We start from the raw sequence: 23,828 nt of genomic DNA, 5'->3' as shown, positions 1-23,828 counted from the left end.
AAAAGTATTTAGTGTACATTAAGGCTAGAAAACACACATGGCTGGCATTGTAGTAATAAGATGCTGCTGCCATACAGATTGCTTTTCTGACCATATCCAGACATGGTTAAATCACAAAAAAATGAGAGCCAGAAAGACCTAGTAGGTCTTCCAGTCCATTCTCCTGCCAGTGCAGATGATTGTAAGGTAACTCTTCTGTATCTGTACCAGATAAAAGAGCTAGTGCTGCAGGCACTGTGTGGGGTCTGCTTTCCATCCATCCTCAGGCTTTAAACAAAATACAACTGGAAATCCATTTTGGTCAAAACCCCACAAGTCTCCCAACAGATACAGACCTCAGACCGTCCTGTATGCGGTAGAGTCCTGCCAGACGCACGCACATTGAGCACAGATTCCAGACACAAACTTCCCAAGGCTATAAATGCTATTACTCATTTTTCCCAAATAAAATGAGGGTGAAAACATTAGTAAAACCTGCCCGTCACTGACAATGTAGCTTAACAGACCTACGCTGGTTAAACAATGTATGCCTACAGAAGTAAAACAGGTTTTACTGACTCTATATCTTTACTGATTCTATATGTTCTCACTTTGTACAATAAGTTCTTTGGTAATAATTGATCTAAGCACGTTCACTTCTAAGGATTTATAAACATGCATAACAAACAGAGCAGCTGGGATGACCACGACGTGATGTGCAACACACGAATCAAGAGCTGCATTTGGAACAAGGTTGGTTTTAACCTCTCACTGTACCATATAGTGTTTAAAGACATGTAGCATATTACAAGCATGAAGAAGCTAAGTTAACACACTTATTGTTCTTACATTATGAAATATTATGAAACCAAGTCAGCATTAAAGCAACAATACTGCAAGGATTTGTCTTTCTGTTTCAAGGAAGTTTTAATATATGAAGATGGTACATGATAGGAAAATATTGTTATCAAGGATTCTGGCAAAAAGGAACCTGTGTTAGAAGTCAGTTTTGACAATTCTTTGAATAGAAAAGATCTATAAGTACTAAAATGTCATCTCTCTGTCCATGTGAGATTTAGCTTTGGCAGTATTTCAAAAGTGAAAAAACATCCTTTGTTATATATTTTCCCTACAACGATATATTTTCAGAGCTGTCTAAGAGGCCATATTCTCTGGAGAAGTACAGTAAGATGTATACGTGTTACAGAAATATTTGCAGAAAAAAGCTCAGTTTGAATAGTCACAATAATCAATGGGTCAAACTGCGGAAAAAAGTACAAAGTCTGGAATTTATTCTCCAAGAGCTGGCACTTCAAGATTTCAAGTCATTTCTTCAATTTAGAGATTCAAACTAAATTAAACAGAGCATTCGAAAGCCAAACTGATATATCCACATAAATTCGTCCATTGTTAAGTTATGTCATTATCACTCCCTCTCTTTTTGTTTTAATTATTGTCTATTCCAGATGCAGGTCTGGAAAAGGAGCTGCCTGATTCACAGGCCTGTTTTAAAATGCTTTAAAAACAAAAAGAGGGAGAGAAAAGGTTAGAAAAGAAAGCAAGACCAAGAGTGCGCTAACTGCTCATCCCTGGGCTCCTCCAAACCACTGCAAAACTTACCAAAGCTGCCTGAGCTCCTTTTTATGCAGCTCAGCTTTGGCCTCTTTCACCAGCCACAAGGGTATCGATGCCCCCTTTAAAGCTGGGGCTGCACATGGAGAGACATAAGAGATCTGCAATCACTGTTTCTTAAGATGAAAACGAATTATCTTTAATTTACAGTAAAAAAACTCCTGCGAAAAGACGATTCACTGACTGTAGTTCCTGATCAGTCCAGCTACGTTGAATTCTGCCAAATGCGCTCAGCTGATAAAGCCGTTAATATAACAAGAAATTATTTGACATTGTTTTCTGCATACTTACAAATTCTTGGATTTGAACGCTTCAGCAAAGTGCTGCACACTCTGAAGAGAAGCAAGGTCTAAGGTCATTGCTTCCACCTTGGCTTTATGCTGCAACAAGAGAAAATATTAACAGAAGATAAATAACAGCAAGTTTAGTTCCCAGTATCACGTTACAGTAAATGAGTTATGAAACTTGTCCAATTCCCTTGTTTAACATTATAACCCCAAAGTGAATACAAATCATCAAAAAGAATGGACGAGCACCACATTTAGTGCCAAAAGGAGCATTGCCATTTCGTGGTTCTGCTAAAAACATACCCTGTGTCACATATCACTTTATATAATACAATGAAATAGCACGAGGTACTGTTAAGGTTAATAAGGTATCTTTTTTCTTCCATTTAGCTGGTGAAACTTATGTAACTCATGAAATAAAAAGTAGAGTAAGCATTCTTCTGAATGCATAGTATTGTTTACATGCCACACCAATAGAAAAGTATTCAGTAAATATAAAAAACAGCTAAAATCAAACTTGCACATACTAACTTAAAAGAACCTATTGTTCATAGCGGGTGATCTAAAAACAGTATAAAATGAGTATGGAGAACAACTGATCAGCCTACATAGTTTTTCATTCAATAACAGTTTGCCATAATATCTTCTGAAGACATTGTGCACATACTTAAAATCAGCTTTTCACCTAGAAGAGGACGTGCAATCACACAAAACAACAGGTATACTTGAAGGTGCTATTGTTACACACTACAAAACAACTCCTCCCAATATTTTCAGCTTTAAGATTCCTGTTCTCAGATCTTTTGAAACATTTACACTCCAAATCTCGGATCAGAATGAACCAAATGTCTGTTCTCATTGCAAGCCCTGAAGGGAGAATCAAGGGGCCCTTCCAAGCTGCAGTTCAGAACGTGCTTTCCTCTGACTGCAGTTGTGTCCACACTGCAACACCCAACAGGTGTCTGCATTCTTCCACAAACAATATAAGACATCTGTGATACTCTGCAAAATACCAACCATCATGGCATATACATCACATAGGTTCCCTATGGAGTTACGAACACGTGTATTTCTGCTCCCTCTCGCTTTTAGAGTCACTGTCGCCCAGCACCACGTAACATGTCCTCAACGTGTCAACTTTCATTCCACTCCACTTAGTTTATTCAGGAAAATTGAAATCAGACAGACTGTTAATGTAACTCCAACATGCCTCCTACACCTACATAACAGTCCTGGGTCAGACTGGACATCAGCACTGCTAAAAGAAAGACTAAGGGAAAGGTGGTGCAGATGCAGTGTCCCTGTGCAACCACAGGCAGCACGTGGGCAAAGAGGCAATAGGAGCTCTGTTAGCACCGTGGTGCAGCGAGGCATCTCCTGAGGTGACAAGGTCACACCATGAGCGTTTCTGGAGGAGCACGGAGGAAGCAGCACACATGGCAGGGCAGAAGCAAGGCGAGCAGAGCACTCCCATTCTCTCCCCCAAGTTCCAGCAATTCATCTGATCCCCGTGTTTCATCACATCTGGTACTTTTCTCCCTACATCTGCTTTCTATTTTGCTAGCAGCCATTCTGCCCGCTGCAATTACCTTACAGGTTGGGTTTAAATAGAATGTCACTCAAATTCCTTTTGTCCCACTCCAACAAGACTTAGCAAGACTGCAAAATAAACACAACTAAAATTTCAACAGGTTCCGTTCCCATCAGGAAGTACCAGTTGACGGAGTCTGAAAATGCTAAATCCAACTTTGTTACAATGAGTTTCTTTACTCCCACAAGACGCACATCATTCTGGAACTCATTTTGTCCCACTGGGTAAATATTTTCTTCTGTTTGATGCTCAGAGACTTGAGAAAGATGCTGCTGCCTTGCATTATGCAACAGAGCTCCATAACAACTTCTCTTCGACTTTGCAGTTCAGAGCTGTTACTTAATAGAGAAGCAGCGTGCATAGCTGGGTTTATTCTGTTTCTGCTTTGCCCAGTTGAAATATTCCCCTGTCTTTCCCAAGGGCAAAGGGACAAGGATGCTACAAACACAGGGAGATAAGGGGGGTCAAAAAGAACCAATAGTTAACAGAGTGCACCACAGGCTGTTTGTTAGCTGCCGTCCTTGTTAGCTCTGGGGGACACGGGGTCAGCTCCACACAACAGCACTCAGGTAATGCTTTTCCTCCTGGTGCCACCTGGTGTGCTTCTGCTATTGATTCCAAGACAGAAGAGAGGTACCCATGTATTTCAAATTCAAGAGATAAAAACATATAACACCCCCAAAATACTTTCAGATATAGACAATAAACAGGCTGAGGTTGGCTTGGATTAATGGACGAACATATTGAAAAATGTAAGAATCAGAAACTTAAAAATACTAAATGAATTACTAAATGTGAGAAACACTTGACTGTTCACCAGCAAATGCAAACTAATTATGTTTGTTCTGTACTGGTTCCACCAACGAAGTAAGACCACCTTTCTATTCATACTCCATCTTCTTTGGCCAATAAGATCATTTAATCATTTATTTCAAACAATTTAACACTACTTCACCTTTTTTCTTTCAGCTTTGATACACAGAAAGTTTCAGAAAGAGACAAAGAAAACTTGTGTTAATAAATGCCAGAAACTGTATCTAAAATGGCCTGAAAAGGGAAAAAAAAAAAAGTATGGTTTTAGTATTTTTTTCCATTGAAAGGCTTTCCATTTCATTCCGAATTTTCCTGCTCTTACGTCTATGTCATAATTCCGTTTTCAAAAGCTATAAGGCAATGTCCTAGCAAGGTATGTTCTTCATCATGTAAGAATCTATCCCATCAATGACAAATAGAAGGTTTTCTGTTTTCTTACAGTAGTTTAGTATTACTTTTGTTGTAATGTTTTCCCTCTTCTCACCTAAGCCTAGGTAACATATTTTGTGGTATTTATAGAAAAAAAAACATATTTTTAAACAAAAAATGAATCTAAAACCCATTTTTGCTAAAAGGCATCCTAAGTGTGATCCACAGCCAGAACTGACTGTTAATTGTACGCTGCAAATCCTGATCTAACGTGTCGTAATTGTATTATGCTCATGTCTTTCACCATTTCACTTCAAATATTTTCAGTACTGAATTATGCCTCATTTTATGTTGTGAAGTCTTAAATGGGACTTGTCACTTTCCCAAATACAGAAGCCAAGTCTTAAAGCTGACATTGTCAATTCAACACGCTAAGGCGGAAAACTCCAGAATTTTTAATATTCAATCAAAAAAACCCATCGGTGCTCCCTCTACTACTTTATTTTCAATTACATCACGTAAGGGGAGACTAAATAACAGAATGAGTGTAGAATAATTTAAAGATCTCACTTCTAAATCACAGGATCATTACTACACGGTGCCATTGAGCGCCTGTGCAAAACGAGCTGGTGGCCCCGCTGCAGATCCCCGGCACTAATGACCCAACCGTGTCCAAAACCTCTTTCACAACTCGAGTCGCTTCACAAACGGGCCAAAAGGAGAACAGACACAAGGGGCAGACGTGCTCCTGCTGTCCCCTGAGCCTTGTGGAAACACGGTCCACCAGAATGCAGCAAAACGGTGCTTTGGGTTGGGGAGCATTGGCGGCTCAAGAAGCCCAAAGAGCAGCCCAAGGCTGACAATGTCCGGCCAACACCACCGGGTCTGTGAAGAAACAGCTGAAGGTGCCTCATCTACGGCTCCTAACAAGTCCCCTTCTAAACACAACACATGGACATTTTGAAAAGTGCGAAGAAAAGAATTTTAGCTTGTATTTGACAATTTTACGCCCCATTGGACAAGCGTTTTATCAATATCTTCAGGTAAGTTTCATTACTCTAAATACCATCAGAAAACAGTTTGTTTAGTTTTGTATGCAATATGCTCCCTATTGCAGCAAAAATATTAAAAATGCTTAAGTGCCATTGGTTATATTTTGCACTCACGCTAGAAAAATGCTTATTGAGCCAGAAACTAACAAGAAAGTGAAAACATCCAGAAAGCAAGCAATTTCCTTATATGCAATGTGCTCGCTTTACAGCTTAAAAACTGTTTAAAAATGAACACTGCATGGTAGAGCAGTCTGGCAGTAAACATGATTGTGCATTTGTGTCTTGATATTGGAGAAGGAGCCTTTTTTCATAGTGATTTTTTCATTCAAATCTAAGTGATGATTTACGTTAAATATAGGTAAAGCATAGCTACATTTTCCTGAAGGATTGCAAGGAAGTGAAGAGCAGTACAATAAGTTGAAGCATAAAAGCTTTCTCTGTCATAATATTTATTATAATGGCATATAAAATAGCTGAAATAAATAATAGATGACTAAAAGTAAATTCATATGATAAAGAATCTTTCAGCAGACACCATTACTTCTGACTGCTCCAGTTTCATACAGAGTTGAAGAGTCTTAATAAATATGCTGTAGCCCCTGTATCTTATGTAAGTATAAGTCATTTTGTAGGGGCTTACTTAAAATGTAACATACTGGACAGCAGATAATTTACTGTATAATTTTACTCTCAAAAATATCACGTATATATCTTCAGCATTTAAAAGCCCTTAACTCAGAAATGAATACATCACACAACAACAAAAAACATCTGACTTTGAGTGACTGAAAACACAATAAATTGGTAAAAAGCAGTTTAATTTGATAAAGAAAAATCTTGACGACAACAGCTTGGAATGCAAATAGTTCCTATATGCAGCATGAAAAACATAAAATCTTCGGGAAAAAAAAAGAAATTGACAACAAAGGTGATGAAAAATCTATGCGATTACCTTAAGTCAAGCAAACAAATAGCCAAAACTCAGCATATGACAAGCAGTGCCCAAATAAACCCATATTTCCATGTTGAGGACAAAGCAGAGGATGTTTTAGAAGCACACCTGACAGTTTGACACACGGCTTATGACAGTCAATAGCCGGTGCCATGCACTATTTATGGAGGCACATAATAGGGAAAAAGGCTTTCACTCAGGATTAGGACTGTAAATAATACTGTCCCTAACGTAGGCAACATTTGGCACTTTGCGCACAACTATGTAAGTAATGCCAGTCTCATCTTGTGTGCTCTGGATGCTGTGCGGCTACTGCTCATGGAACTGAATGGGACAGATGAGTCAAAGCGCTTGGACAACAACCCAACATACGTGCTAGATGCTCTGATAATATGTTCTTTGCTACATCTGTTATACCTTAATAACGTTCATTAGAAGACACCACGGTGCAACAATTTTACAGTATTTTTTCCAGGTTTTTTTTTGCCCACTCAGCAATTTCTATGTTTGGTGGAGAAGGGTGTTTAGCTGTTTGGCTCCATCTACAACTTAGTGCGCTAAGAGGCCACTTCAGAACAACCCAGAGCCCTTGAGCTACAGTAGGATTGTACAGCAAATAAACGTCTTAAATTCGCAATGGCACTTCCCCACATCGGATCGTCTGGAACAAACATCCGAGTTCGAGATTTTACTGTTGAGCTCAGTCGGGTTGTAAAAGCAACAAAGAAGTCTGGATCCTCCTTCAAACGGAGATTAAAGGCAACAAATGAGCCACTGAAATTCTGAAGAGACATGGGAGAGCGATAGAGATGAGCTGATACGAAGGGGTTCGGTTTCTCAAAATGCCATGCACCAACCCAACATTTGGTCCTCACGTTGAAACAGATCACTATTCACAGTAATAGTTTTCCTGTTTCCAATTCACCTATACCTATAACTTAATGTCACAAATACAACAATAGGACTAAACACACGCCAGGTGTATTTAAGTTGGACATTACAGGCTTTTCTCGGTCATGCAATAGTAATTTTATATTCCCCAATAATATAAAAACTGCATCTTTCTATTAATAGATGTCTATACCCAAAAAGAAATACACTTATTCACTTCTTTGTGGTTGATTAATTTTTCAGATTGTAATATCTTTTTAAAATAAATCTTCTGTAATAAATAGCGCTACAATAAGCAACAATGTTATTTCACAATCTTTACATTAGTTCACTCGCAGATCGATATCTGTGTACATTTGGCCTTTCATATCTTGTGAAGATAATTATGAAAGAAAACAAGGAAAACATCTGCATTTCTTTCTGAAATGAATATCTTCAAGAAGTAAACTACACCCCAGCAATCCTAAATCATGTTTAAAAACAGCAAGAGAAGTCGGTCTCCTAAAGACATTTTTTAAATTATTTCTTCCTTAACCAGAGAGAACAAACCACCACCCATAAAGATTACTAGACTATCATTTCAGAATGTTTCAATTGCTGGGCTCTAAATGCCCCGATCCTCCTGCACGCACGCGGTTCCCTCACAGGCAGGACACATCTGCTTCAACAACGAGAAATTATATGCACTTTAGAAGAAATATCCACCATAGGTTTTGGCAACAGGAGTTGTTCTCTCAATGTACAACAACTGTGGGTACTTACTTGGGAGGCTACTTTTAGCTGATTTTTTTTCTTTCCCTGGATATAGATCATCTCTTTCCCTCTCCAAATGCCCTTTCCTGTAAAGCTCATTTGAATTTATCTTGGGGAATCTGGGATAATCTTGGCAATACATCACATGTATATGGTTTACTATTCTAACAAACATATCTTCTTGTTTACAGAACAATCGAGGGAGCCTGGGAACACGTAACCCAACCTCGGCTCTGGAGAGCCTCCTATTCAAATGCTTTCAATTCTCTTCATTCCGCAAGATTTGCGCTGATAGCAGAATACGTTTTCAAAAACTGCAACCAGCAAACAGCATTGGGGTAATTTAGAGATAATTTAGACTTTGTTTCCTTTTAAAAAGTTGCTCAGTTTGAAGTTTTTAAGATTAAATAAATCCAGCTTCTGGGTTGCTGAGAAATATGCAATGGAGGAGGCAAATAGGGTAATGGACTTGCTGGAAACGGCAGGAAAAACAGTGTTTCTAAACACATTAAACCAGTAACATCCCTATTGCAAAATAATATTATTGTTAATTATCCATAAAATTAAAGATAGGCTGTTCCCTTATACATACCTACGCTGACATATAAAACTTAGAGCAGGATTTCCCAGACAGTTTTTACACAGAGGAAACGTTAGCATCCCTACTACGGATGACAAACAAGAGGAGAAAAGCACCATGGTCAAAAGGGCAACAATGTTTAAGTAAATACAAAATGAACCCTTTTTCCCTGTTCTCTCATGATCCATAATCATAAGCTATGTTGTTGCCGGAAAGTGCAGACATGCACTGTGCAGTGCATTAATCCTTCAAACACTAACAGATGCTGGCAGGGATTTAGGCTGGAATGTATTTACAAAGTGACAAATTATGTTCCGTATTATACAGAGAGAGAAAGAGCATCCACAAATAGGCTGATAAATGTCAGCTGCAGTCACGACAAACGGTTTATTTTTATTATACTGTAACCACAAATGTTTTTTTGCAGGGAGGCCCAAAGATTTATTTGTTGCAGGAAAAAACAAGATTATATATGACACAAAGTAATAACTGTGAGATCCCTGATGTTCTGGGCAGCTTGCCCTCCTGGAAGCTACGTTCACTTTGAAAAATGTTGCTTAAAAATGGTATGTTATATGACACAGAATAAATAGTCCATAAATCTGTATTGAAACAACTATAACTAATAATTAAAGACAGTCTTAGGGCATGGCTTCTACAAGTTAAAAGGAAAGCATACTATTTCCTTTAGTGGAATGCTGAAAATGAGCATTAAAATATACCTGAAGAAATTGTTTTAAATTAAAGTCAAAGTGCTATAATTGCTGGATGGAAGCAACGTATATTTTAAATGTGGTCACACGGTGCTTCATAAACATTTAGTGCAGCACAATTAGTTGGCAGAATAGTGACGTCTGCAGGTTTCAAAATGCACTGCAGTTATTTTGAGGTACATCAAAGCTTCCCAAGAGATTTCAGGTAGAGTTCTTTACCCCACTCTTAATAATAGGAAAATACCAATATTGGTGAGGTTAAAAGTCGTCACTTCTTTAATTAGGAATAATTTCAGGATGCTTCAACAAAAGTAGAAATAAATACATGATAAAAATGAAGACATGAAAGAACTGAATAAGGCATTTTAATTGGCAGTTCACAGTTACAATCTCCCAGCTTTAAACAATATAGAATATTTGTCTTATAGCACAGCATCCTCAGAAAACAACAAATAAGTACAAATTCTTTTGTTTCCACAACAGCTCACATTCCCTAGCAAAGACACACACTGGAATGGTCACATAGATACGGGCGTCATTTTAGAAAGTGAAATAAAAGGGCTGAATAACATTAGTAAAGATTTCTTGTACAAGTAAGGGTTGGCAGGATCAGGTTGTTCATATACACTCAATATACACCATATAGACTTGGAAAAAAATATTAAGTCTTTCTGCATGCACAAGAAAATATCAGATGTATTGGGACAGTACTGGGACGTGGGAACCTGGCATTTCACAAAAGGAGAAAGTTTTCTCCTGTTTTCTTTCTAAAGAAATAAAGATTGCATGACAAAGGAAATATGAATAATATAAACTCAAAGGCTGGAATGAAATTTCTGTGCAAACAGGGCCGATCTCAGGAATCAAACACATCATTAAACATATAATGTAATCCCAGGGTTGTCTAAAAACCTGAGATCCAAGTCCAGCCCGTGTAGTGTGCGGACGCGCTGAGCTGCGGCACTCAGACAGACAGACAGACAGACAGGAGGGGTCACCAGCCCACGGCCCCTGGTTCGAATCATTTAGAAAGTTTAAAACGGTTTTAACGTAAATGCAAATGAAGTCCAAAACCAAATGTCTTAAGCACCATCAACAGGAAAAGCTCTGAAATTTTCATTTACTAAATATGCATGATTTTTCTAATAAAATTCTTATCTCTAGATAACAAAAGTACTCCAGAATGTCATTGTCTCATGCAATAATATAGAGGGAGAGTTGACAGTCACCTAGCATTATACTTACTGCAGTACTTACTTCCTAAATACATGTTGCAAATGAACAATATAGTGACAATGATGGAGACTATGCCTTAAAAATTACATTCTTACCGGCGTTTGTACATATAAAACAAGAAAGTGCTGTCATTACAGCAAGTAAAGCAGCAAGAAGAGCCTAATAACAACCTAAAGTATTTGCCTGAAGAATAGGTGTGCAAGACTCATATAAATGCCTCATAGATAAGAGGGAGGGGGAAACAAGGAAGGAGAAACAACAACAAACAAAGCAAAACGAAACCAGACCCAAAGCCACCGAGCACCACTGCCTTTCCCCTTCATAACAGAAGCAAAACCAACCACAAAGGGCTGAACACGGGGAGCAGCAGCACAGGGCTGGTGAGTGACACCCTCCCACCGCACAGACGGGCTTTCCGATGCTTTCTGCAGTGTTAATGTCACGTTTTAATGTACTCGTTCAATTATTAAATCGTTTTTAATTTAACAGATATCGTTACATAGCTAAACAACTGGCACGTATTCTACCTTAAATTTTTGCCTTTTAAGCATATAGCTCGGGCTTTTCCCAGTTTTAAGGTAAATACTGGCTGTACCTACCTGAGCACCTGAAAAAATAGCAGCTACTGTGTATCTTACCCATATGCCACATGCAAAAATGGAAAACGTATTAAAAACAAAATTCAAAAAGAAAATTTCCAAGCAGATGTTTATAAACAGAAGGTAACGGATAAAAACCCAAACACAATGCTGCATTATGTTACATGATTCACTGATGAACCCATTGGAACTACAGCAAAAAGCCCTGCTGGAAAACGTCCAGAAATTAAAAGGTGCAAACAAGCTGCCTAATACCCTTGCGTAGACTGAATTCTTATGAAGAAAATAAAGTTTATTGTCTGGAAACAGAGAAAGCATGAGGAAAGCACTAAAGCAATGGAGGTGAACAATTAGACAGATGTTCACTTAAGGAAATAAAGAGAACAGAAGAAGCCATCACTGAGGAATTTTACGAGAATACTGACAACTCTGCACCTCATCAAGGGCACTGGTAAAGTTAAAGCCACTGAAGCCATTTCTACTCAACTCCAGCATAACTGCTGACCTTGCACAAGTCTGCATTTAGCAAATGTGGCTTAGGAAAATAGCATTATACTTTGCATTTTACTATTTTTTCCCAAAGTCCATCTATATACTGTACTGTATATTTCAAGAAAATTAGCTTAATTTCCTTGTATAATGTTACATACACTCCGATTTTTTTGTCCTAACTATGCTCAGGTATCAGGAAAACCTGTATTTAAAAAGCTTGTGTCATTTAAGTAAAATTAAATAGCATCAGTTACATCTGATCTCCATAAACATGTATATGTAAATAGCTGGAATGCTTTTGCTTAATATGATTATAGATGTTTCTAAAATAGCCAGGACTTTGCATAATACATAATATATCAATCTGTACATGTTTTAAAGCTTTTGGCATTTAACTACTGAGAGAATAACAGAGAAAAAGTAGATTTTGTTGATAAACTGTCTCGTAGAGCAAAAAAAAATACGGACATACATGCAGGCAAAAGGAGAAGGAATTTATAATAGGAGGTAAGATTTTGGCAAGGACAAAAGTTGTACTTCTCTGTGCTTGTGCAGGCGGAGGTACAAATGTAATGTGTTCCATACACTTATCTCTATTGTTTCACATCTCATTTCAAAACTGTTTGGCTTATGATAACACCTTTTTTGCAGATTTTCATAAAAAAAAAAACAATGTCCAAATCTCAAGTGCATGACTGATTTCTCCTCTTCTTTATCTACTCGTATATTTTCGAAAATGACTGTCAAAGGAATCAGAAACTGTAGCTCAGCAGCAGGAACCCAACTTTCAGCACTTTTTATGCGCAGCGTTTGCTTCTTACAGCACTCATCCCTTGTTCCTGACCCGCAAATACAAACACGACACCCTCACCTCCGTCACCCAGCACCGGGTACACAACTTCCACAAGTGAGATCTCCCGTTACCCAAGCGCCAAAGAATTGTCACCAGCACTGGAAGCCGGACATAAACTTGTTCCGTAACATCATCAGCATAAATACTTCGGGTAGCAGGTTTTAGAGATAGGGAGGAAGTACTAATTAAAAGCTATGTCCTCATCTAAATATTGCTTGTACACAAAGAAAAAACAAATCATGTGCAGATTCGTATTAAATACTCCTGCTCTTTCCCAGTGTCAGACTGCCAGCAGTCCCGCTCACATAAAGGGACGGCTTGGCCATTGCAATGGGTTTGCACCTCTCACAGAATCCCAGAATGTCAGGGATTGGAAGGGACCTGGAAAGCTCGTCAGCCACTCCCCCCAGCTTGGTGTCATCAGCAAACTTGCTGACAGTCACTCTATTCCCTCGTCCAAATCGTTGACGAGTATATTGAACAATACCGGCCCCAGTACTGCCCCCTGAGGCACTGCACTGGACACAGGCCTCAACTGGACTCATCATCATAAACAAACATCATAATTTGCATCTCTACAAATTTAAGTCAATAACCTGCAGTACTGTCTATAAGCAGTTTGAAGCCAGTCCTACCAAAACCCATTGATCACCAAACAGCCCCCGGCAGCAGCGTCTGTTCTCCCACCAGACTGAAGAACTAAATACAAAGTCGGGAATGGGAGGCTTGTCATTTTTAAACTTCTTTTATTCTTCTAATGGTATAAACTTGTCCACTTTGCCACTTTTGAAGACATAAGCAAACTTGTCAAGGAAATCTAGAACAAATTTCATCCTTTTGCTCTAGAAGAAATGTTAACTTCCAAGAAGTTACAGCAGCCCCCTTTTCACCGATGCTCACATCAACGGCCTCTTAAATAACGCAGTTATCACTAAAGTCAGCTACAAAACCTCAGTCGAAATGCAAAATCACATTTGTTCTGCAGAAATATTAAAAGTTCATTTTTGATGTGCAGCTGAATTTGCACCTTTATAGCAACTACGATCGTTTTATGCAATGTAATGCTTAAAGCAATCAAGACTATGCAGTTTTTATACGAAACCCACAGTTCCTATGGTGTGCTCCACAGACTATATAGTTAACAGAATCCTATTGTCCTCACGTTATTTTCGCATAAAACCTTCATAGCCAGGATGTACCTTATAAAAGGTTTTCAGAGCTGACCGTGACACACAAGCGCTATGAACTACGGAATTCAATCTGTTTTCTCACGTACATGAAGCTGAAAAGCCCATGGCCACTGCCGGTTTCTATTTCTAACTACATGGCTGACAAAGTCAAGTGCAAACAGCCCCGTTCTCCCCTCCCACCAAACCATTCGGCACAATTGTTGAGTCTTTTTTCTTTTACTTCATCTGTCTTCTCCAATCGAGAGGGCAAATCTGACCAGTTAAACAACACTGCATTGCACAAGGTAACATGCAGCATTTTGAGACATGACTCACTAATTCTCACAGGTCCATGTGAGAGGATATGCCAACAAGATAAGGCAGAGAAGGTTTATATTTATAAGACTTTGATTAAGTAGGCAATTTTCGAGGGTTTTAGGCTAAAGGAACATGAAAAGGCTCCAAAAGTACTGAGTTTTGTTGAAAAAAAAAAAAATCAACAGCATCCCTATAATCAATTAAATCCATGGCTTATTTAATAAGTGAAATTATCCAGCAATGAAAAATGTCATCCATGAAGTGGATGAGGCAATAAGCATGTGCAAGCCAACCATTTAGATGCCTTTTAACACTTGTAAGCATTTGGTTTCAATTAGGTTTTCCAAATGCCTCATGCTATGGTGCTGGACCTCTCAAAAACAAATCACTATAAAGAGATGAGAGACAAACCTGAGCTGGTTCTCAGAACCGCATTAAAAGCTATGCAAGAACAAGTTAAGTTTTAACTTGGGTTTGTTTGTTGCTGAAGGACAGGATGAGTATCTACCTAAAAATAAAGTTCCACCAAGTGCCAGCGCTGTATAAGGACATGGTACCATTTACAGACCTGGATCTGAATTTCCAAAGCTCAATCTGGTAATTTAGCAAGTTGAAGTAAGTACCTATTTGTATTTTTCAAGGTAAACACCTTGGTAAACCTGACTCTCATAAACTTTTTAAAGGGTTTTTTTTAGTGTGCTCAGTTCCCGTTTAAACTTCACAGCAACCAAAGCACACGGAAAATTGCATCTTTCCTTTAAAAATAGGTTTTTGCAGTTAAGACATTAAATTACTTGCTTTAAATAGGTAAATATGTTTAAGACTTAAAAATCAACCAGAAACATTCCTGTATCAAGAGCAGAGGAAGGACGACAGCCAAAGTAAAGGCCTGAATTGAATCACTTTCAGCAAAGCATTTTCCCATTTCAGTTTGCTGCCATTTGTTTCTAAAGTACAGGATGTTGTTTCGAAGGTGCCACGAGCTGCAGGCTCCCGTGTTGACCAGACCACACAAAACCGCTTTAACTTGGGCGCCAAAGCGGGAAATGTTAATTCATCATCCTGTCAAAATAATGACATTCATCCATAAGTGTCATCCAATCTCCTCCACACCTGGCTGGGTCTTCTGCTCAGCCCAGTGAAACGCGCTAATGACAGACCTCCTCCGCCTGTCCTCCAGACAGTGTGCCCCACCGGATTTGAAAAGAGTAATGACATAGAACTAAGAACTGGGCAAACACCCTGAAACTTGACAGAAGAACAGCCAGGCCAGAGAACCCAGGCATGCTCGGTGCCATCCTTGTCCATCAGATACCAAGCAACCTCCTTGAACGCCTGGTAACAAGATCTTCCACCCGCCTCCTGGCCACCCTGCCCACGCAAAATTACGCGTTTGAGGCTGCAGATTTCAGGCTCCCTCATCTAGCTGGGACCCATGGTCCTCATGGAAAGTACAGCGTCAAACTGTGATCAGAGCTTGTACACCCTCACTTGGGCAAATGAAAAGGAGGACACAAGAAATATGATTTTCTTTCCAAATCCCTGTGTGGTAACTTATAAAATAATGTCTAAATTATTTGATAATGACTTATAAAAGAATTTCTCAAGGTTACATGGCAGATCAGAGATGGAATCTAACCAGAGTCACCCAGGTCTCACAATAGACATTAAAATCTTCATGGTATCAGCTTTCATGAATGTCTCTCTTAATAAGGGAGAGAATAAAAGAATATTTAGAACTGACCTTTAAAAAATATGCTTATATTCTTCTAATGCTTTTTAACTACTGTGGTGATAAGCAGGAAATGCTTTTTTTTCCTGAATGAGTCTACTGTACCTTTAATGGTTCATTTGTAGTTCAGAATAAAATCTGAACTATTTGTTGTTCATTGTTGTTATATTCTGTTCCAAGGTTCATAATTTGAAAATTGACTTCGGGGACTTTTTGCTTGGTCTATTAAAATGATTCATGTTGCATTCAACATAAATTGTGCATACACAGAGGAGGTTTAGCACACGTATTCACAGTATAATAACTAAAGTGAATTTTGTACAAGCTGCAGTTTGTGGCAAGGATGCAGTATCATTTGTCTTAATTTTTCTTCAGCATTACATTAGGCCAGTGCATTTACATTTTCAGGTATGGCTAAACACTTTAAAACTTTCTTTTACAGCGTGAGTAAAGAGAGAATCAAATCTACATCCTTATATGATGTAACAAAGTAATGCCTTTTTACTATCTAAAGTACACATGGATTTACTTTCCATTTACCTTCCCGCACAAAGGCAACGGCAATGTGCATGAAATATTCACCACCTATGAATCATGTAGTGTTCCTATTAAAAAGATGATAATGTTCTGTTTTGCCTTTCAAACCGTGACACGGAAACAGTCACAGGCTCTAGGTGGTTTTGTCTCTCAAAGCTACCAAAGTAATATACAGTAAGGGATGAGGATGCTTAGTGTTTTATAAAACGTTACAACAATCTAGCGTCAACTAACTAAATAATTAAGATACGATTTCAGATTGCAGGTTCAGCGGGATTTATTTTGCACAATGGGAGTGGATTTGCCGAGAGAGCATGAATCACACTGAACGCGTGCAGAAGGGGACGAGAAACCAAAATTGTGATCTAATTGTCACTCTCCCTCCACTAACTCTGAGAGAAGTTGATCTATTGTATGCATTTATTTACAAACTAGTTTAGTATTTCTAATATGGAAAATTCTGAAAGGATATTTCAACTTTCAGCTGTTCTGAGTGTGATTTTTCACCATTGTTACATGCTGGCCTTCACGTCTGCGGTGCCATTTGCTGCTCACACAGATTTTTAGCATACAAGTGCCATTCTTGAGGCTAATAAGCATTCAGAAATGCATAACTATTAGCAAAATGTGTGGGCAGACAGTCTGGACAAACAGGTTTTGAGTACAAAAATTCTTGCTTCTTATTAGAACAAAATGACCTCCATTTGCAGGAGCTGACCAGTCCCCACAAGTTAATGCTGCTTTGATATCCACAACAGCAAAAAGGAAAACCCTGAAAGTAAACAACTGTATTTAAATAGAGTCCAATAATGCAGAATTGATTTTGCATGAAAACAGATAAGAAGCCATTATGCACTTGATACTGCATGATGAAGCCAAGCTCTTGTGGGAACTTTAGCCAACACATGATTTTTTCTTCAGGATACAGAGAAAACACCTTTTTTTTTTTCCTTTTTTCTTCCTTTTTGATGGTTAAGACAGTCCAGAGTAATTTCTGAGATGTAATATAGACTTGTCTAAACTTTAACACAATTTAAGAAGTACTTAAAATTGCAGTGTAGTGACACCGAACATTCTGAGCATCAGAGCGAGCCAAGGTGAACCCCATCCTCGAGCAGGACATTAAACCTCCATGCCTGAAAAACAAAAGCCCTAAGACAGGGACATAAACACACACCTCAAAAGTGCTTTCAGCCGTCACTACTAGGACCTCCGACATCTGAATGTTTAATTCTCTAAGGGAGATCTGTTAGTAAGTCTGGTTCCAGCAGCCCAACACCCCCTGTAGCACAGTAACTCCTGTACAGCACATCACAGCCAGGGCCAAAGCGTCAGCACCCGACTGATACTTTTGCTTTCTTCCAAGTAAACCAACCCCCCAAACTACCAAGTTTTTCTAATTCTTTGATGAGCGTCACATAAAAAGCACATAAAGAAGCATCAGAAGAACGCATAACTAATTAAAGGTGCCCTGTTAGGCTCTATTAACCAAGACACAGGATAAGCATCTCCTATTGCAAGCTGGATAAGAACCACTTAAAATATCAAGGGTTTGCTTTTTCCTTTACACACATTGACATTTTACCTTTGTGTTCGCATTTCTGTCTGTACATCAGAAGAACAACTCTACAATGAAAGTCACCTTTGCCCACTACAGCGTTTTCTCATATACTTGTTTACCAATCACTATTTTAACTATAGGCAGCAAGACTGATATTCTGAAAGACCAGCTCAAGAACAAGGAGGATAACAGCAGATTTATAAAGACCCAAAAATGAGAAGCATGATGGAGATCTATCTATTTATCTATCTATCTATCGATCTATCTTCCTGAATTAAATATGGCACATGTGAAAGAGGAGTCAAAACATATCTTTCTCCAGTGTTCATATACATTAATACTCAAACCATAGGACTTTTAATGTATTTTTCCTAGCTCTACCTTCATAAGAAGCATCATTTTGAATTCGCATAAACACTTATTAATATATTGGATATATATAAAGATATTTATTGTCTATATTAAATCCAAATTCAGGAAACTCAAGTAAAAAATGCAGTGCACAAAATGAAGAACAGGAATACATGTAGAAGCACTTAATTCCAAAATGCATTCAGAATCATAGAGATGCAGGTACTGTATGGGTTAAATCATGGGGGGGGGGGGGGGGGGGGGGGGGGGCAAATCTATATTTTAATCTTTTTGGGCGGAAACAAATTATCTTATTTACTACATGAATGGTTTCCTCAATTTGACGCCAATCTTTGGAGGCAACTTCAACCTGTCGGAATTAAACAGTCTGCAGAAGAAAAGACTAGATTACTGATATTACAGAATACTGTTAAAAAATAAAACGGAAAGATGACTTTAGCATACATTGTAAATAGGAACATGCACATCACTCCAGCTTACAAAAATCTAATTTCATTTTTTCTGTCCTGAGAGAAGTTTGATAAGTAGGAGACAAGTTTACATATATATATATATGTATGTGTCTGTGGGTGTGCATGTATAAATTCCCTCCAAAAGGACAGCACCTAAAAATTGGAGAAATTTCCTTATGTCTGTGTACTGCAATTATAAATGTTGCAATCAGAAGATCCTTTGGTATTTAAGCTTTTAATCCACAATAACTGCACTGCCCAGAGACACTGCAGATATACTTCAGATTTCATTCTATACATCACAAGTAATGTCACAACTCAGTCTTGGCCCACACTCACAGATAAGTCACATTTCTTCTTAATATACAGAAGCACATTAGAAAACAATACAAATCGTAACAAATTGAAAATAATCCTCTGAAAATGTGATGGTGGTCAGATGAAAATATCTCAGATAGATGAACACTTCCTAATATCCAATTTTCAGTGACGTGGGCAAAACAAATGAAGTTTTAACTAAAGTCAATCTTGTATTGTCTGTTCATGTAATTTTACAGTCCACTGATAGATAAATTTTACTAAGTCAAGGGCTAATTACACCCAAAATGTCCACAAAAGACAGTAATACTTCTTCACAGAGATAGGTGTACCATGTACCATCCTGTGTTCAGTACACATGATCTGCGCTGAGCGCTCACACCAGCTGCTCTCGGGTACCAACGATATTTGACAGAATTGCCAAAACTATCTGCATGTCACAGCAACCCACAGTGTGCTGCACCCCTTGCTGTAAACTTCATTTCAGAAGGCTCAGCAGCCCCAGACAAATTCCGGACGAGAAAAACATTACAGTTGTGACACAACTATTTTGAACATTTAAAAAGAAGCGAAGTAACATTGAGAATAAACTAAAGAGGGATGCAACGCTGTGCTCATAGCACAGGTACTCATAGACTGCACGGAGCGACAGCCACCCGGGTTTATGACTACCATTGTGAAATAGTTCATTACCCCTTGAAGCAAAACCTTCTACCTGAGTGGTAAGAAAGAGAAAAGGCCAGGAAAGAATGTCTGAAAATATGCATCAAATACTACGTGTCACGTACATGAAGATATTTTGGGACTTTTCAAGAAAATATTGTGGGAAAAGCACCTCCACTGCAATTTCATATTCTTGGGTCATTCTCTCCCTCCCTCTCCTTTGACTTAAATACAATCCATCTCAAAAAGACAGAAGCTGCATCACATCCCAGCCCTATGTCCAGCCATTTATTTCTTAAGTGGCAAGGATTGTTTCTTCAAAAAAGAAAATAATCCTTTTCAGAACTATCAATGTGTGCTTGTACTAAAGACCAAATTTGAACCATTCAGAAACCTCCAGTTCCAAGTGGATGAGCATTCTTGGATACACAAAAGGCTATTACACAAGCAGTCACTTCGACCAGGGTCCCATGGAAAACACTGGGTGACAAAAGCCCCTTACAGGAATCTGCAAAAAGGAAAACTAAATTAATCAATCTGCCAAAGGAAGAAGGCTGGGTTTGACCTCCTCTGATCTCATTACTTCTCTATTACCCTTTTGAAAAACATCCTTTTACAAAGATCACTAATTGAAGATTATGTGGAAGGGAATCGCACCTCTCCATCACTGTGGTAACTTTGACTCATTTGTCATTCTAATAATTCACTTCTTTTCTTTTCTGAACAGACAGAGACACTAATAGACTATCATCAGTTAAAAAGGCAATTTTTCCATTTAATTGCACTCATTAAATACTGCACTAGAACAATTGGAAAAGCAATACTCTCAATATTTAATCATACAATAGCAATAATGAAATGTTAGTTCAAAACAAATGTGGCAACACGTAGGATGACATAAAATGCATGGTGTGACTTCTGGAGCATCAACATATGTTCTGGTAAAGATATCTGAGCCTTTTTTCCTTTTCTTTGACAACAGGTTATATGAAAGGAGTGGACCAACAGCATTGACTACAGCTCGAGAGAAACCTGTGGGCAAACTCCTTCCTAAGCACCTCGTCTCTCTTGCCACTGAACCACAGCACCAGAAAGGGTTTCACAAACCAAAACAATTCAGCGTCTTTGTGGAAAACACTGAACAAGACTGGATTTGAACACTGTTTTCCTGGAACAAATTGTATTGCTTAGGAAAGTGATTGAAGATAAAAAGGTTAATCACACTGGTAGAGTCACTGCGATGGGCACAGTCATCAGGTGTCTATTAGCCTGGGGTAGCTTATTTTCTGTCTTCTGCAGAAATTGTACGTCTGTCTTCGGTGTAACTGCATTCCCATTATAGAAAGTTCACTATAGAAAGTTAACTAACAACATAACATAGTGGGAGCTATAATAAAACCTTTGTGTTGGGGAGCCGTGCAGAAAACTTAGAAGTACCTGCTTCAATTTCAGATGCCACAAGACACAGCAGCTGTCGAGAAATGGTTCTGGTTTTACTGCAATTCCATCTAGAAGCGTAAATACACAAAAGCCAGTCAAGCAGTCAGGCTAACTTCACTGGGACTGCTCCTGTCAATAGACACCTCTTTATCTGCCATTATCTAACTTTCCTATAGCACCCAATTATCTAAATATTTCATTTAGGATTTGACAGGCACAATAATCAGAATTGGTGTCTGATACCCAAGCGCGTTTCTCAATCTATATTACAGCTCTTAGAAACAAGCAGTTTAAAATTCTTAGAAGGGAAGCAGACAAAAAGACAAGAAAGCCATTTGGTTTGAACCACATATTTGCAGGATACCCATTTCTCCCAGTTGTTGCACACACTGAGTAATGTCACCACTTTCCATATATTCCAGCTCAAATCAACCAGGCTACCTGCTAGATAAGATATGCCGCTTGTTCAATGGAAGAAGTGAGGGGTGATCACTAAAAGGAAAGAACAGAAGTTTTAAAAATCAGTTATCTGGGCTACCTTTACTAGGAAAACATGCACCAAGTGTAGTACCTCCTTAATCAATCATTTATTCAACATCTGCATGTGAGTAACCTTATTGATTCCAGTGAGACTAAGTGTTAGACCAACATCAAAGAAAATGACAGCAGGACAGAAGTCAAGAAGCATCATGCAAGGTCGGGTCAGAAAGGCTGAGACGTACAAGACAGTGGCATACTCACTTTAGGAAAAAATGTAATTCAGTTTTATTCTCCTAACCACAAATCTTAATATCATACCGTTTTCAATGACAAATCTCTATGTATAACATTTTACAGTCAGGGAATGGTCCCTGCATGATTACAGTACATGAATTAAATATACAGTGATAGCAAGGATCTTATACAGAGCTTTTATTATAGTTATTTATACACTATTACAACCTATACAACTTGTAGCTTGTTATATAAACTCTGACTTACATTATATTTAGCCATTACTCTTTTTAAATAGAATTTCATATCTCTTTAAAATCATACCTAACTATTGTTAGAATAGCAGCTGTGGTCCAGATCAGGAGTTGATGGACACCACAAGAGCACCTATGGCAAGAAAAGAGCGATTCTGAAGAGCAGGTAATGGGGCGGGTTGGGTAAATGCATCCCCCGTCATTCTACTGTTCCAAATGCTCCATATATTACAATTTTCAAGAACAGAAGTGTAAGATGTCTTCATGGATTCGGTGATAGCAAGTGCTTAAAAACCTTGCTTTTCTGTCACCTCAAGATCTCTCTAGCCAGCCAGTTAAACAACAATAATGAACGCAAGATATATTCTAACCAAGTTCACAAAGCAACATTAAGAGGTTGAAATCATCCACACGACCCATACCTGAGGGTCAAAGACATTTGCAAACTTACTGATTTAGTATAAAAAGCATTATGCCTGATGTTAGGCAAAAGCAGAGAGTGAAGCTAGACAAGGCTACCTAGGCACACCTCGGCATTTCACAGGATCAGTGTTCTTCTCAGGGCTGTGTTTCTCATAACATTTACTATTCGGTACTCAAGTCGAACATCTAAACATAATGAGTCAGAAATGGCTTGTATGAAAAGAGTTAGTAGTTATAATATACAAATGAATGATACATAATGACTACAGAGTAAAAAGGAGTGTCTTTGAGGGGGGCAGTAAAAGAGGAGAAAGATTTTGCAGAAAAAAATAAGTCTAACAAAATACCATAGTTTGATACTTGAAGTGCAAGTAAAGAATCCCCCATAAAGCCACAAAACACCATAATGCTCGTTTAGAAAGAAAAGAAGCGTCCATTTTCATTCCAGTTCAGATGCAAAATTGCCTGCAAGCATAACACTGAACGCCTGCTCGTTCCTTCCGAACATGCTCTTGCACAAATTCCAGCTGCGAGGGTACAATCAGCCTTTTAGAGGGGCACAGGGAGAGGCAGCAATGTCTCCCCTTGCACATATGCTTTCCAGATTCATCTGTCTAACTGGCTTCTGCCTCTTGCTCAGCATGAGGATAAGCTCTACGCCAAGGCTATCTCCTGGATAAGAAAGTATAACCTGTTATGCTCCATTATCTAAGCAGCACTGAAAACGGTTTTCTGACCCACCCCCCCATTTCCATGTATTTTTACATATATTAGAAGTAAACCTGTGTTTTAATCTGTGATCCAACAACTGCAGTATACTAGGCTGGTGTCCAGCCCGTGCCGAGTCCAGTTAGTAAACAGAATATTCAGTATTAAGATAACTAACAAGGAAATTGTTCTCAGCAATGTAGTGCAGCACTACAGAACCTTCTTCACTTACATGTGCTCACACTTAACACAGCAGTAATCTTTCCTCTTGAGTGAATTCAACTTGTTTATCCATACTGATGGCTTGTTTGGTGTTGAGGTAGGAAAAAGTCAAGGAAAAATCATCACATTATTACTGATAGACCCGCTGTATCA

General features: G+C 38.5%; 1 protein-coding gene across 4 annotated transcripts in view; it reads right to left on the bottom strand.

Annotated features, from left to right (window-relative positions):
• WWOX (WW domain containing oxidoreductase) overlaps positions 1 to 23,828 on the bottom strand; it is a 471,250-nt gene that overhangs the window by 377,624 nt on the left and 69,798 nt on the right. For all 4 annotated transcript variants that reach the window (XM_065028519.1, XM_065028520.1, XM_065028521.1 and 1 more), the window contains exon 6: positions 1,903 to 1,991. In XM_065028519.1, the coding sequence (XP_064884591.1) occupies positions 1,903 to 1,991 (89 nt within the window). The remainder of the gene's footprint in view (positions 1 to 1,902; positions 1,992 to 23,828) is intronic.

This window comes from Columba livia, chromosome 13, assembly GCF_036013475.1.
Source record: "Columba livia isolate bColLiv1 breed racing homer chromosome 13, bColLiv1.pat.W.v2, whole genome shotgun sequence".
In the NCBI taxonomy this organism is placed as follows: domain Eukaryota; kingdom Metazoa; phylum Chordata; class Aves; order Columbiformes; family Columbidae; genus Columba; species Columba livia.
This window is presented reverse-complemented; position numbering and strand designations above follow the sequence as displayed.